This window comes from Rhinolophus ferrumequinum, chromosome 20 (genome assembly GCF_004115265.2).
Source record: "Rhinolophus ferrumequinum isolate MPI-CBG mRhiFer1 chromosome 20, mRhiFer1_v1.p, whole genome shotgun sequence".
NCBI classification, from domain to species: Eukaryota; Metazoa; Chordata; class Mammalia; order Chiroptera; family Rhinolophidae; genus Rhinolophus; species Rhinolophus ferrumequinum.
In genome coordinates, this window is record NC_046303.1 from 42,007,981 (window position 1) to 42,023,651 (window position 15,671).

General features: G+C 33.7%; 1 protein-coding gene across 7 annotated transcripts in view; it reads left to right on the forward strand.

Annotated features, from left to right (window-relative positions):
* CACNA2D1 (calcium voltage-gated channel auxiliary subunit alpha2delta 1) overlaps window positions 1-15,671 on the forward strand; it is a 457,063-nt gene that overhangs the window by 96,710 nt on the left and 344,682 nt on the right. For all 7 annotated transcript variants that reach the window (XM_033088705.1, XM_033088698.1, XM_033088699.1 and 4 more), the window contains exon 3: window positions 9,983-10,099. In XM_033088705.1, the coding sequence (XP_032944596.1) occupies window positions 9,983-10,099 (117 nt within the window). The remainder of the gene's footprint in view (window positions 1-9,982; window positions 10,100-15,671) is intronic.

A 15,671-nucleotide genomic window follows, 5' to 3' on the forward strand; every position in this document is an offset into this window, starting at 1 on the left:
TGTTGCTCTGTATCACCACTTCTTTTCAACATAGTGTTGGAAGTCCTAGCCAGAGCAATCAGGCAAGAGAAATAAATAAAAGGCATCCAATTAGGGAGTGAAGAAGTTAAATAGTCACATTTTGCAGATGACGTGATGCTGTATATAGAAAACCCTAAGGACTCCACCAAAAAGCTGTTAGAAACAATAAATGAATACAGTAAAGGTGCCGGCTACAAAATCAACATACAAAAATCCGTTGCATTCCTATATACTAACAATAAAATCTCAGAAAAAGAGATAAAAAACAAAAACAAAAAACAATTCCTTTTGCAATTGCAACAAAAAGAATAAAATACTTAGAAATAAACTTAACCTAACTTCTGTTAAAGATCAAGCGTGAATAGGCTTAAGCAGTACTATTATCCTCATGCATTTGCATTTTAAAATGTCTTAAAATTATCTAATCATTTATTGGAAGATACCATGCCCATTAATTGCATGTGCTCAACCACAAAGTAGATGAAATAAGTGAGGGAAGAAAAAAAAAATAAAATTAATGGAAAGAGATAATGTATTCAAATTTTTCTTAGTGAATTTAATATATTGAACCTTTTAAATACAACTGAAGGACTTCATTTGTTTTTCATTAGTTCCAGCACTGTAGTAAGCCCTTTACATGCATTATCTTATTACTTCTCAGGACAACCTGGTGAAGTGAACATCATATTTAATATGCATGAATCAATTACAAGGTTAAGTTTTCATTCTATGCTACACAACTACTGAATTCGATGTGACTCCAAAATTAAAAAGAATAATCTTGTTATGCTTTAGAATGTTTGTTAATATTTTACCCTTTTATATTGCTACTAGTATTTTGAGAATGTAAGCAGATCCCTGATTAGGTACCAGGTTAACATATCTGGTTATGCTACTGCTCTTTTTATAAAATATATAAATTAGAAGCAGCTAATACTTTGCTACCAGTTATCCACTCCTGAATATTTCTATTTGAATTTCTTTTAAAAAAGAAAGCATAGAAGAAAATTGTAAAATGTAAATTTACATGTAGAGTTTAAAACCTTCCATTATTGTTAGTGTATCTATGTAAGGTACAGTGGGTATTCCTGTAGTGTTAACAATATATTCATTTTGAAATCGTCACCCATATTATGCAACATTGCTCCATAGTTCCCTTCTCTTTCAATTCCAACATTTTGTTGTGTCTTCTGATAATGAATGATGTTAGGGGAATCTAAACTTTTTGATAACTGAGATTCGTGCATCTCTCTAATTATCAGGGAGAGTTGAAATGCCACCTTCTTGTTACTGGCTTTCCCCGAAAATAAGACCTAGCCGGACAATCAGCTCTAATGCATCTTTTGGAGCAAAAATCAGTGTAAGACCCGGTCCTATTTTACTATAAAACTAGGTATAATATATAATATAATATAATATAAATAATACAATATACCATAACATAATGTAATATAATATTGGGTCTTATATTAATTTTTGCTCCAAAAGACGCATTAGAATTGATTGTCCTGCGAGGTCTTATTTTTGGGGAAACATGGTATAAGACTTTCTTCTTGAATGGAAATTTTGTCTAGATTTCTAATATGTTAGGCTAGAGTATGCAAATATTGTTAGAAGTGTGTGAATTCATTTTTTTTTTTAACCTGGAAGTTCACTTTTGAAGATAAAATCATTGTACAATGGCATCATCATAGAACTTCCTGGCTTTAACTCACCATTGTGATTTCATAAGTTAAAGTATTGTTAAAATCAGTACCTTCATATTTCAATGTGCTCTCAAAGATGTGAATATGAAACGTGTCTAAATATTGTGCATTCAGTTCTCTTAAGTTAGTATTTACATAAGGGTTTTGAGTGAAGAATTTCATTAGTAACTCATGGGGTTCGCAGACTGATGCTTTTTGTTTGACACTGTGGTCACGTCATCTTATGTAAATAGAATATTCATTTTCTAGGTGGTAGAGAGTTTAATATATTAATTTATTGGCAAAAGAAGATACTTTAAAGCAGAACATAATTAATCATTGGTGATTCTTACTGGGGAATCAGCAAGATGCAGAGGCAACAACAAATGTGGGGATTTTTTTCTCCTCCCGGGAATGCTACTAAGTAGCTTGATGATAGTAGATTTCCCTTTAAATGCTTGTCAAATGAAATAGAAACACTCTCCCTGTCTCACAGAAATGTGTAGGGGTAAAAGGGCATTTAAAATGAAAGGTGGAAACAGTAATAGATGCTGTGAAAAAGTTAAATGCTTATTACTCTTTAAAATTTAACTTTATATTACTTTACAAAAGTAACATAATTATTTTTAAAAGTAATATAACTACTTTATACAAGTGATATGATTACTTTTCAAATACAGCTTATTTACTTCACATTTTGGTTTTGTTCAGAAATGCCTTCTACACCTTCGGTGATGAAATGTTGTCACTAAGGCAGTTACCATAATTCTGTATGTAACTTGAGACGACCATTATTTTAGGGAAATAAAGCACATTTCCCCCCTAAGTAGAGAGAAATCAATTTTGACTGTAGAATGTACTACCAATAGAGAGTATGGATTCCATTTACCTACCACTAGAGATTTTAAAGAAGCTGTTTTTCTTTTTTTTTAAACAGTGGTTAATTACATTCATTTTCAAAAATATAGGGTAAAATAAACTCTAAGGGATTTCTAATCTTATGGTGACTCTCAGTGTTTTATTAACGTGTTTTTATGTGAAATACTATTGGTTCACAAACATTAATAGTGAAAGACTATTAAATTTCTTTTTTTTCACCTTACCAATCTGTTCCATTATCAATCAATAATTGATGGTTTCTTAAGTTATGCTGGTATTTGAGGGATACATTATTATTGTTTCTCTAAGTAGCACTCTAATGGCTTGGTAATATTAATTACAGAGAGAGTGACAGAGTGGCTGTGCTCTTTCCTTGTCTGTGAGTTGCACAAGGGACAGGGGAGCTGAAAACTCATGGAATTGATGTAGCTAAATGTTAGCTGCTTCTGGAAAATGAAGATGAATGGCATAAAAGACCCTTATTTGCTACTGTACACTCTCAGTATGCAATGCATAGCTTTTTTTTTTCTTCCTGAAAATGTCTTTAATGTCTTTATATAGTGAGCAGTGGTTCTCAGCCAGGGGCAGTTTTGTCCCCCAGGAGACATTTGTCAATGCTTGGAAACATTTATGATTGTCCCAACTGGGGGTGGGCGGGGGGAGTTGTGAATGCTACTGGCATTTACTGTATAGAAGTAAAAAATGCTGCTAAACACCCTACAATACACAGGACATCACCCCACAACAAAGAATGACCTGGTAAAAATGTCATTATTGCTGAGGTTAAAAAATTCTAGGAGGACTGAAGAATTTGAGGCAAGAATATATGAGTATGTATGAAATTCTTTAAATGAATATAAACTGGTAAAATTGTACGTCAGCCTTGATAGGTAGCAGTTTTTCTTTAGAAAAGCCATTTGCTACTAAAATAGTTAAGGGCAAATTAAGCTGTGCTGCTTTTTAAAATTCTTTTGTTGGTAGTGAAATAAATTGAGGTCATTTGGGGTTAGGGACAAACAAGCAGCTCACTCAGCCTTTGGTTAATTATTTTTTAATTTAGTTTTAATGGAATCTAGTATGATCTCTCTCACTTTTAATTGCACATGAATTTTCTGGTCAAAATACATATACAATTCATATATATTTCCAGATATACAAAGGGAAAGAGGCAACATTGTTATGTTGTCTCTGGAATTTAAAAAAGTAGGTAGCTTTTTATATCTATATTAACATTTTTCTTGTTTTAATTCTAAGTATTCTTAAAGAAAAACTTACAATTTACCATATGTGTGAAATATCTCCAGCCTTAAAACTGAAGAATTCTCGCTATGGTTCTTTTTTATGTTTACTTTAATCTTTAATCTGTTAGTTTAGTTTCTCTATCCCAAGAATGATGTCTAGTATTTCACTTGTATTTCTGGTTAAATATAATCACCTGTTCCTATGTGTAGTATGGGGAAAGTGAACAGGTATGTTTACATGTTTATGATTTTCACTTGTTCTCTTCCTTCTTACATCCTGACTATATTGTTCAAAAGTGTCACCATCAAATTCTTGTTAACAGGAACTAAGGCAAGTAGCAGTATATGCTGTGGAAGATTCATCAATTGTGACTTCATTACTCCTAAATATTCTTCCTAAAGATAATGTCCCATTTGAAATGTGATACTATCCCAGCTAAGAAGGTATATCATATCAAATAGAAAGAAGGACTAGGGAAAGTATTATCAAATTATTGAGTTAAATGTTAGAATGCCAGTTTGATGTAGTTATCATTAGAAAAGTATGCAGTATAAATTTGAGAACATGACAAATTTTATATGTGTATATATGTATATAATTACATGTGAGTATGTATATATTTGAATGGTGCTTATAATAAACTATGTTATATTTTGTTGTATAACATAGTTTATATTTTGAATATGTTGTATTTTGAATTCTATGTACTAATTGCTGTAATAGGCACTAGAAGTTCTGACGAGGTATTATCAGTCTATAATAGCTTGGAGTTGACTACATAATTAGGTGCAAACCAATACTCTGAATTTTATAGCTATCCATCATAATATACCTATTACCCTTTTAGTCTTTATTTTCAATAATTTCTTGTATTACACACATTCTAATTATTTCCCTCTCTTGTTTATGTAGATTTACTCCAAAGTGTGGCCGTAATCCCATCTTCTTGACTATCATAGCCCATGTGATTTTACCTTCCTCTGAATTCTGGTAGCACAATTTTCTGTACTTCTTTATTGGAACACTAATAATGTTCATATTGATAATTACCTTGTTTTGATATTTAATTATTATGTAGGTGTTGTATTAATATTCCATTATATAACTGCATACCACCTTACATAGCCTGTTATATTTTTAGGTTCAAGATAAATATTGATTTTCAAATACAAGGAAGAACTTACTGTATGTCAGCAGTCCCATTCCCAGCAAAGTCTGATGCAGTAACCAGTCTCAGTGTCCATTACCTAATTCATGCCACCAATATTTATCGAGTGCCTGCTCCATGTACTAGGATGTCCCCGTGGACAACACAGGCAAAAATCTCTGTTCTCTTGAAACTTTCTACTCACGCTGTCATCTTTCTGGTTTTCTCTTGCATAGTCACATCTTCCTCTTCCACTTTTAAGGACACTTGTGATTATATTGGACTCACCAAGACAATCCAGGGTACTCTCTTAAAGTTCAGCTGTTTAGTAAAAGCTAATTCCACCTGCAGACTTAACTCTCCTTTGCCATGTAACAACAGAGTCACAGATTCTGGGGCTAAGGAGGAGGAGATCTTTGGGAGACCATTGTTCTGCCTTCCGTAGCCATCAGTTCTATCAGTGTCTGAATGCTGTTTTCCTCCCACTAGTCTTTTCACTTCTGCATCTACTTCTGCTCTCGATCCATCCAACTGGCATCCTATGGTGAGACCATCTGATTTATTCCCTGTACTATTGTTTATACAGATCTTCTGTACTTGGCCTCTTACAAGCCATTGATTCAGAAGTTAGCTGCTCCTGTGCCTGATAGGTCCTGATGCAGTTAGTCAGGGGCCAAGGGCAAGGTCATGCATTAGAATATTGCTACCCATTTGTAAAGAAACTCCTTGGGCTGATTTCATCAGGGAACTTCAAAGAAGAAATGTGCCTCAGAAAGATGGCTGTGAGTATAGCAGAGATCTTGATTGCTTATCCAGCATAAGTTCTGTGGGAGGGAAGTAAATTTATAAGTACTGAGGAAATGAGTTATCCAATTTACATATTTAAGCTTTAATATGCAGAAATTTGACTCTGTTTCTCTTGAGGAAACTTAATTTACTCACATGGTGCCATCCTTTCTACCAGGAGAGGAAAAAGATTAGTCTTGCCATTTCAAGGTTAGTTTCTTTCAGGTCAAAAGAGACTTTTGTGGTCAATTATAAATTTAATAAATTTTAAGTTCAGACTCCCTTTCGGTATTCTCTAACATTCTTGACTTTGCTCTTTGGCATCTGAGTGCAAGAGAAAACTTAGTGCGTGACAGAGAACCTAGTGCATTTGCTCTCCCCTGTTCACTTGGCATAGATACTGAATGTAATTGCAACTAAGAACTTGGACCGTCTCCTCAGCCTGCACAGGGACCGTCAGCTATGGGTGGTTTGTACCATCACCCTTGAGGTGCGCCTCTGTTTTCCACTGTCTATCCCTCAGTCTTTGCATTGTTGGGGGTCCCCTTGGTCCTGCACTGAGGCAGTCTCCTAGCAAACATACAGATCCCTAATTCTCAGCTACCTTTTTGGCTCATCCCAGGGGCTTTTCTATTTTCTCACATCCTGTTGAAGCCAAGGGAGATTCCTGGCAGAGTGGCATTGAAGACTCACTTTGCCTAAACATGCCATGTTACCATTTCACCTTGTGCTCTGGGAAAGGTTTGTTTCTCTGTGATGTGAAATGAGACTCAAACTCCCCCCACACTGATATTCTAAAGCCTGAACCCCTTGTTCTCATTAATTCAATGGTTAATTGAATGTCATTTTTTTTCAGGTTTCTTAATTAAAGTGAGTAAGGGAGATAATGTATGTGAAACACCTCAGAGTGGTACAGAGTAGCTGCTTGAAAGTGATTGTTAATATAATCTTCTAGATCATAGAAAACTTGGAAGCCTATCTAACTTTCAGGGAGCATAGCATCTCTGGGGTATCTGTATTATTCCAAGGTGAAACATTTCTTTAGGTATGTTTATTAAGCAATTATATCAACAAGTGGTGGCACCTTTTGGATATTATGTTTGAAGCTACTTTTAAATGTATTATTCTGAAGACTATCTTGAAACGATGGACTTAATTAGAGCAAAGAGACTTAGAAAGAGGTTTTCAGTGAAAGAGGTAGGGAAACTATATTCTCTGTTGTCATCACCACAAAACTTCATCTGTCAATGTAATAGTGAAAGTACATTAAAGCCAGTTAATTAAAATTGTAAGAAAAAAATGTACAGGTGACAAGTGTTCTTTTGTTAGAACTTGTGTCAAAGATGGCAGGGAGAGGACTTGAACTACTGAAAAATTAAAGCGTATTCGTGTATCAGTCACGAGGAAAAACATCCTGTCTTGCATTCTCTTTATGTGCTGCATTCTTTTTAGCAGAAGAAATGGAAGCCAGTGTTACGCAGCATATGAGGAGCTGACGTGTGATTTGAATACAGCTCTGTCTGGTGCCAAAAACTCATATTATTTCCATTATGATATTTTTCTTTCAGAAAAGACATTGGATAAAATGCCAAAGCAGGAAATTTTTTAAGGAAAAAAATACTAGGAAAAAGCAAAGATACTAAAGGCTCTATTTCAAATAGGCACATGTTAACATGCTACATATTGTAGAAATGTGGTTTATTTTAGTGGCAGAAAATATTATAAATATATATATATATATATATACATATACATTATGAAAATATATCATATCTTAAAAATCCATGTGAAGCTGTCTACTCTGAAAATTGTTTAGTAACCATTTACCAGAAGACTTTTTGAGAGACTTCACAATACTTCATGTAACAACAAAAAATATTGTATTCCTTAAAACCAGAAGCAAGAGTTACTTCTTTCCGTGGGGCAGTACATGGTTTTTATTCATGTTTATTACCAAAAAAAACATTTCAAATGTGGTTTTATATGTAAAAAGGACAGCGGTATATTTACATTGGGGATCGAGAATTAAACTTCCTTGACTTAATTTATTTAAAGTTTATTTGCAAGCTAGATCTTTTTTTCCCCCTAAACATTTAAAAATTACCCTAGAGACAGAAATTGAGGGAATATTTTACATACGGAGGGTGCAAAAAAAATGTATACATATTTTAAGAAAGGAAAAAAACTGTATTAAAATTGTAATACTCATCTCGATAACAAAAGATGAATACAAGTTGTGTGTGTACATTTTTTTGACACCCCCAGTATATTTGAGAGGATATTTATATACTTGAGCTAAATTGTTTCTTCTGATTTATAATCCTCTCATTCTTTAAAGCACTGGTAATGTGTCTGGCATATGTAGGTTGTGACTTAATAAATGACATTATCTGTAGTACATAATTCGAAGTACAAACTGTGCATCCTGAACTAATCTCCACCGAATCTCAATTATATTGTTGTCCCTATACCACAGGAAGGAGGTTAGACTTCATAAAGAAGCAAACAACATATTAATGGCTCAGAGCACAACTGCCTTTCACACCAATTAGCTGTATTGGTTTTTCTGCAAAGGACTAAATATCCTGGATCAATTAAAGTGATGTTGAGGTTTATCTGTTTGTACCCTGATCAATTAACCTATTCAGAAGAGCATGTTTCCTGGATGTCATCTTAGGCTGAAATGAAAGAGAGAGCCTTGGGTTGGATGGAGTTCGTCATGGATAACCTGGATCTTTAAAATGGAGCTCAATAATCTGCCCCTCAGCAGAAAGCACAAGCAATCCAGTAATATGCAGGAATCCTGGATAAAACTAAATCTGGGGATTTTGTATGACTAAATTACTGTGCCTTAAATAGTTGGAATGAGAACCCACAAGGTCAAAATTCAGACAAGTATGGGAAAAACCTCATAGCTGGAATAAGTCACACCATTTCAGGAGTAAAAGTTTGATTTGCATCTTTTAACACTATTCATTTTTAATCACTTAAATAAAAATTATAACTTTATGTAAAACTAATGTGTGCTCTGTTATAAACAAATGTTACCTTATCTATCTGTGTCTATGTGAAACCAGTGTTCACCAGTAGCATCCGTGTTTAGCTGGGACCAGGCTGTAGAACCTGTTGTAGTAACAGAATGCTGGAATTGTGCCAGAAAAAGCAGGGTTGAACTGGTTTCTCTATGTGCCTGGGAAAAACCTGCCAGTCCCTGGCTTTCAAAGATGGTTTAGCCATGCATGTGCCATCCATCTGTTGGAGGCATAAGGGATTTCCTACTCTGCTCAGCCCTCCAGCCACAAACGTGGTTGCTGGTCCCCACCCCTCAAGCCCCCCACCCCCCACCCCCTCCGTTTTTTAATGCTTCGTCTCCTGCCAGGAGTGTACAGGCACTGCAAATCAGGTTCGTCTTATGCCACTCTAGGGAAATCCTTCCATAGGCACTGATGTGAGCCAGAAATGCAGTCGAGTTTTTTTCTTTTGCTGCCTTGCTTACTTTCAGTATAGTTTGATTCAGTGACTTAAAAACAAAACATTCAATTTGATAATAAAAATATTTACACTATTATGGTTTTAACCAAACTTGAATGTCGACCTTCACTCCTCTGTGAAATGAAGCTCCTTGTGTCACCTGGAGGAACCATAGCAGGGGTTTCACATTGATTCATAGTCTTGCTAACCCTCTGTCCTTTCCTCCCTCCCTGACTCCCTCATTGCATAAGGTTTTGCAGCGTACACATTGCAGTGAGGGAAAACAGTGGGAAGTCTGCCTCCATATATTGTTGCTTTCCCCTCCATCCTCCCTTTGTTCACTGCACACATCTTCCAGTTCGACCACCCATGTTTCAGTTCCCCTCCTGTTTTCTAGAATGACCTTCTTTTTTCTTTAAAATGCTGATGGCAGTTAATACCTGGCTTGGAAGTTGGAGGTACAACTTCAAGTAACAAAATTGCACATATAAGCCATCGTGCTACAAGATGTTTTACAGCCTGTTAACATGACATAACTATTTTGGCGAGCTAGTGGTCTTCTATTTATATATATATATATATATTTTTTTTTTTTTTTGGACGTACTTAAACTCTGAAAAGACCAAGGTGAACAAAGGGAAGGGTGGGGTTTTCTAATCAATTGTTTATGGCTTTAAATACCTTTTAATGTGAACTGATGAGTCAAATAAGCAGTTCTTGTGCTTATTAATTTTCTGTTCCTTTCACACAGATTTATGAGAAATACCAAGATTTGTATACTGTAGAACCAAATAATGCACGCCAGCTGGTGGAAATTGCAGCCAGGGATATTGAGAAACTTCTAAGCAACAGATCTAAAGCTCTGGTGGTGAGTTTAAATTGGATCTGCTCATTTTATTATTTTCCATTACTTGTTTATTATTTATTTTTCATGCTTTATTTGCAAGTTTCCTTTCGTATGCTCTTTTTGTCATAGAAACTGTGTTCATCTAACATGTTCATAAAAGATGAGATACCATGATTTCATTGTGAACCCAATAATCAGTTAGCTTATTTTTAATTATAAGTTTGTTGTTTGTATTAGGTGATTTTACTAATATGCAGAAATAGTATATTTCATTGGTATGTGCATCTTTTATATATATGTAAGTCATGATGCATAATAATAATGTTTATCTATCATACAACATAAAACCCACAAGTATTGCCGGTACCCTTAAAGCTGCCTGGCACTTTTCTGTCCCATCATCCTGCCTCCCTACCAGAGATGGCCGATACGCGAGATAGCTGATTATTTACTTCTTTGCTGTATAAAATAATTGTACCTCACATATATGTTTTGCTAAACAAGATTCTTGTTAGTTTGCTTGTTTTCCAGCTTTATTCAAATCATATTATACTGTACACAGTTCTCAATGACTTGCTTTCTTCCATCAACATTATGTTTGTATGATCTATCTGAATGTTTGTACTTAGCTTTAATTCATTTTTATTCACAGTTAAATATTATTTTATGAGGCTATATATCAATTTATGAATTTATTCTCTGTTGGTAAATTATTACTTGGATTGTTTCCAGATGGGTGCTACTAAGAACAGTGCTGCTAAATTTTCTTGCACAGGTTTCGTGGTACACTGCAAGAATATCTGTAGGGTCAATACATGACATTAGAATTACTGGGCTGTAGGTCGGCTTTACAAAAGTGTGACAATTGTTTTCCAAAATAGTTGTATCAATTTAGACCTCCACTAGCAATATGAGTCCCCATTGGTCCATTTCTGGCCAATAAGTGGCAATGTCAGAGTTCTTAATTATAGGCAATTAGATGGGTGTGAAATGGTACCGCTGCCTATTACTGATGAGGTAAGCATCTTGTTTTATATTCATTCACCATTCTTGTGTTCGGTTCAGTGAAATATCTGTTCATATCTTTTGCATATTTTTATTTTTTGAATTTATTTTTAGGTTGTATATTCTTGATGATAATTCATATACATTACATATGATGCAAATATCTTTTTCCAGTTTGTGATTTGTATTTTCATATCTTTATGGTGTATTTTGATAAAATAAGTTTTTAATTTTAATACAAAGTCAACATAAAATATTATTAGTATTTTGGGATGTGTGTTTTCTTTAAAAATTCCTTCCCTCCCATTATGTTATTAATGTGCTTTTTATATTTTATTTTAAAAGGTTCTTTGTCTTTCAGATTTATTTAATCTAACCGATCTCTGTCTATAATTTCAGGTGCAATCCAAATTAAATTTTTTTCTAACCATTTTTGCCAGGATCATTTATTAATAACTTGTCTGCCCCCATGAGCTCCAATGATCAAGCTAGATGTCTGGTAGGCCCAGTTCCTCACAATGTTCTTCTTCAGAAGGATCTTGAGTATTCTTGAACTTTCACATTTTTATCTAAATTTTAGACTCAGCATGTTATTATCCAGGGAAATCTTTACTGGGATTTTGATTGGTATTGAATGGACTCAGACCGAATTGGAAAGAACTAATATTATGATATTTTGTTTTTCTATTTATAATCATGATATTCTTACCATTTAACCATTTTTTGTGCCCTTCATAAAGTTTTAAAATTTCTTCATAAAAGTTTTTATAATCTTTTGTTTGATAAAATGCTAGAGCTTAAATTTCCCTCCTCTTATTCTACAAATCTTAGCATTGTTACAGGTATTTGTCCTAGGATAACTCTGAATTTCCTGTTACTTATCACTCACAATTCAGATTTTTATCTTACTATAATACACACACACACACACACACACACACACACACACACATACATGTATTGTGGCACTCAGAAATTTCCCTTGCTTTTTGGGGCACTCATAAATCTTTATGTTTCTTAAAATATCCTGGATCTATGTTGTAATGTAATGTAACAAGCATCCTTTGGAATGTTTGGTATGCCACATTGCCAGAAGTTGAAACACTTAAGAGATATATAAATGAGAAATTTATGGTAAGATAAGCTTTCATGACTGGAAGGTTCAAAGCATTATCTTCTACTTTAGGTATGTGAATATCATTTTTAGGTATTATTTATAGATGTAAAGTGTGTTTTCAATAAAAGTTAATCTAATAAAAATAAGTAAGTAATAGTCAATGACAGCTGATAATGATTCCACTTGTACTGATTTTTATCAGCTTACATTTTTTTCTCCAGATATAGGAAGCAGGTAATTTGGATATCAGAGTCCTTTACAAAAGGTCATAGAATAAAATAGGATAAATTTTGCCTTAATTGGATTCAATGGGAGACTACTGAGACCTTTTCTTTTCTTTTTTTTCCCTATCATTTGCAGTTGAAGCTCTAGACAGACACCTGGTGCATTATTTGAGTCCTGTGGTGAAGTGCACAATGGCAGAATACAGAAAGCACAATGACTAATTAAATGTAGAATTCATTTGATTTTATGTCAGGGAGAAAGATTTATGTTTGTTTTCAAACTAAATTCTTTATTTCACGTTTTTGATTCCACAAAAAAAGAAGACAGATTATTTAAGAGAATATTTTGGGGCTAATTGAAAAACAGGTGCTACATTGTACTGTAAATTAATGCACAATGGCATTATTAATTTATCTTTTTTGTTGTAGGCTTATACTCAGGGAGACTTTTGGGTTAAAGGAGCTTTAATTTACCTGGCTGGGATCCCAATGTTATTCCATAAGTAAATATATTGGAAAAATCATGAATATATACATTTGAGGTAGATGATAAAGTTTAATACTAATTAGACCTCATTGACTGTTTACTAAATAGTATTATCCAACTATTTCTCACAATAATACTAAGTGCTAGATATCACTATTAGTCTCATTTGTCAATGAGGAAACTGGGTAGTTGAGGATTCCTTTGACATGCTTAAGGAGATGTATTTAATACGCAAAGCCAGTGCTTCTCAAACTTTAATGTGCATATATTGTGCACCCATGGCTCTTGTTAAAATGCAAATTTTTGTTCACTAGAATTGCCCCGAGGTACTACATTTCTAATAAGCTCCCAGGTGATGCTGATGCTCCTGGTACAAAGACTATACATACTTTGAGTAACAAGAATGTGAGAGGATTCAAATTCAGGTTGTCTGACTTCAAGATCTGCATTCCTATCTATTTCACAAATATATCCTTTGGCCTGAAGAAGTGTATAATCATAATGAGGAAGAAATGAGTGCTAGGTAGTATGTTGTGAATTACTGTTCATTCAGATTAAGAATTGGATGCCCCAGTAATAGAGTATTCTGTAAGGCTATGAATTTTTCAATGAATCCTGTATCAGTTAGCCATCTTCAAAAATAATTTAATGAAGTAAAATATACATTACTGAAAAAATTATTTTTATTTGAATTTTTAAAAAAATTAAACCTTTTTTTTGTATTAATGTTATCAACATAAGATACCTTTGAAAATGTATTATAGATATAAAAATCTATGAAAAAGAAGTAAATTAAATTGGTTGTTTTCTCATGTAGCTACTAAAGAAATTACTTAAGGGTTTATATTGGATCATTTGGGCTTTTTTTTTTTTAAAGAAAATGAATCAGGTTTTTTTTTAGTGGAATGATTGCAGTCTGTGATAAATTTTATTATGCATGCACATACACAAATTTTATGTATTTGAACATTAAATTTTCATTTCTATCTTTTATAACCTGTTGGTTAAAAACTAAATTACTTATTTTATTGCTTTATACTTATTTTGCATTTATTTATATGTTTGACTTGAAACTATTTCAACCACTGTTTTCTTTTTTCAATTTTAGCATTTATTTTGACTTTTTATTCATGCTTATCTTGTGCTATGGTGTTTTGATCTGTTCCATCAACCGGGCTTAGAACTGAAAGAGAAATCAATATAAAATATATACTTTAGTTGCTTTTGCCCTGAAACCATCTCTTTTATAGCAAAACAGACTTTTGCACTTAAATCATCGTTTTTTGTTTTTTTTTGTTTTTTTGGTCTGTATAAAAACATGTTATGATTCCGATGATTGATTTGCATTAGGCTCTTACAGAAATCCTATGTAGTAGGCACATTAAACACCTACTAGTTCTTGTTTTATAAATGAGGAAAGTCAGAAAGGGCCAAGGTTCTTGTCCAAGACTTGTACAGATAACATGAGGTTGTGGTGGAATTTAGTTTTAGGACATCAATGTGCAAATCCAGCTTTGCCCCTGTAAGTCCACAATGGTAATTTCAGCCATTTTATTTCCAAGACATAGCACCTAAATGACTATTTCCTGACTATTTTTCTTGCTATACTATGTCTCAGAAACTGGCTCAATATGATAGTTATCCTACTAACGTTGTTTAATTATTCTTAAACAATCTCAAATTAAACAATGTTTAGAAGCAAAAAGGAAACAATCACCTAACATTGTCATTAACATTTATTTCAGCCTGAACTGGCTGAAAAATCTACAAGCGTTAATGAACTAACTGTTCATGGGAAAAAGCTTTTCAACAAAACAATCCAACCTCCACTGGTGCCTCCTGAAAGATGGAGGTGAATGAAATAAGTAATCTCATTGTTCACCATCCAGCACAGCTCAGGGGATCTGCTGAATTAATGAAGATCTCTAGACATTTTGCTCAAAGAAAATAGGATCAAGATTATAATAAACACATTTTTCTAGTGGTACTTTTTCAATTATGTTGTGTTCTGTTTCCCTCTGGCTGTCTTGGTCACTTTAATTAAAACCGCTCCAATCTATTATGAAGCTTTAAATACTGTAATGTGACTCAATTCTTAATTCAACCTTGATATTCAGTCATGATTATCTAATGAAAGAAAATAACAGGTATTTTCAAATAACTATTTAAATAGGGTTGCATTTTTTTTTTTCCTGGAAGGAGTAGATCATTGCTATTTAACCAAGTTGTTTCATATTTCTTTAGCTCTTAGACCAGTAGTTCTCTATCATTCTTGTTTGTCATCAGTGCCTACAGAGTTTGCTAAAAACTCAAATCCCTGGCATTTATCTCTAGAGATTTTAAAACAGAAATAAAGGAAGAAATATCAGAAGATATAGCCCAAAGAAGTGATTAAAACGATGGAGGAAGAAATGTGAAATTCTTCAGAGACTCAAAGAATTTAAAATTGATTGTGTTTGGATTTTAGGAACCATTGGTTTACTTTCGTAAGAACAGATTCATTAGAATATGTTGGAATGGAATAAAGACTACAGTGTGAAAGAGTGATTAGAAAGTAAGAAATTGGCACGAAATTTGTTTGCATTTTCATGAAGTTTTGTTGGATAGTGAAAGAGAACCATGGAGTACTCTTTAGTAATGAAAAGTGGCTCCTTGGGTACAAGCTTATACATGAATCAAAGCAGAGGGGGTCTTATGGGATGGAGCTCGTCTGGGACTTGATCCAATAGGGCATTCTGCCAGGGGCAAAGCCAGTTCAGC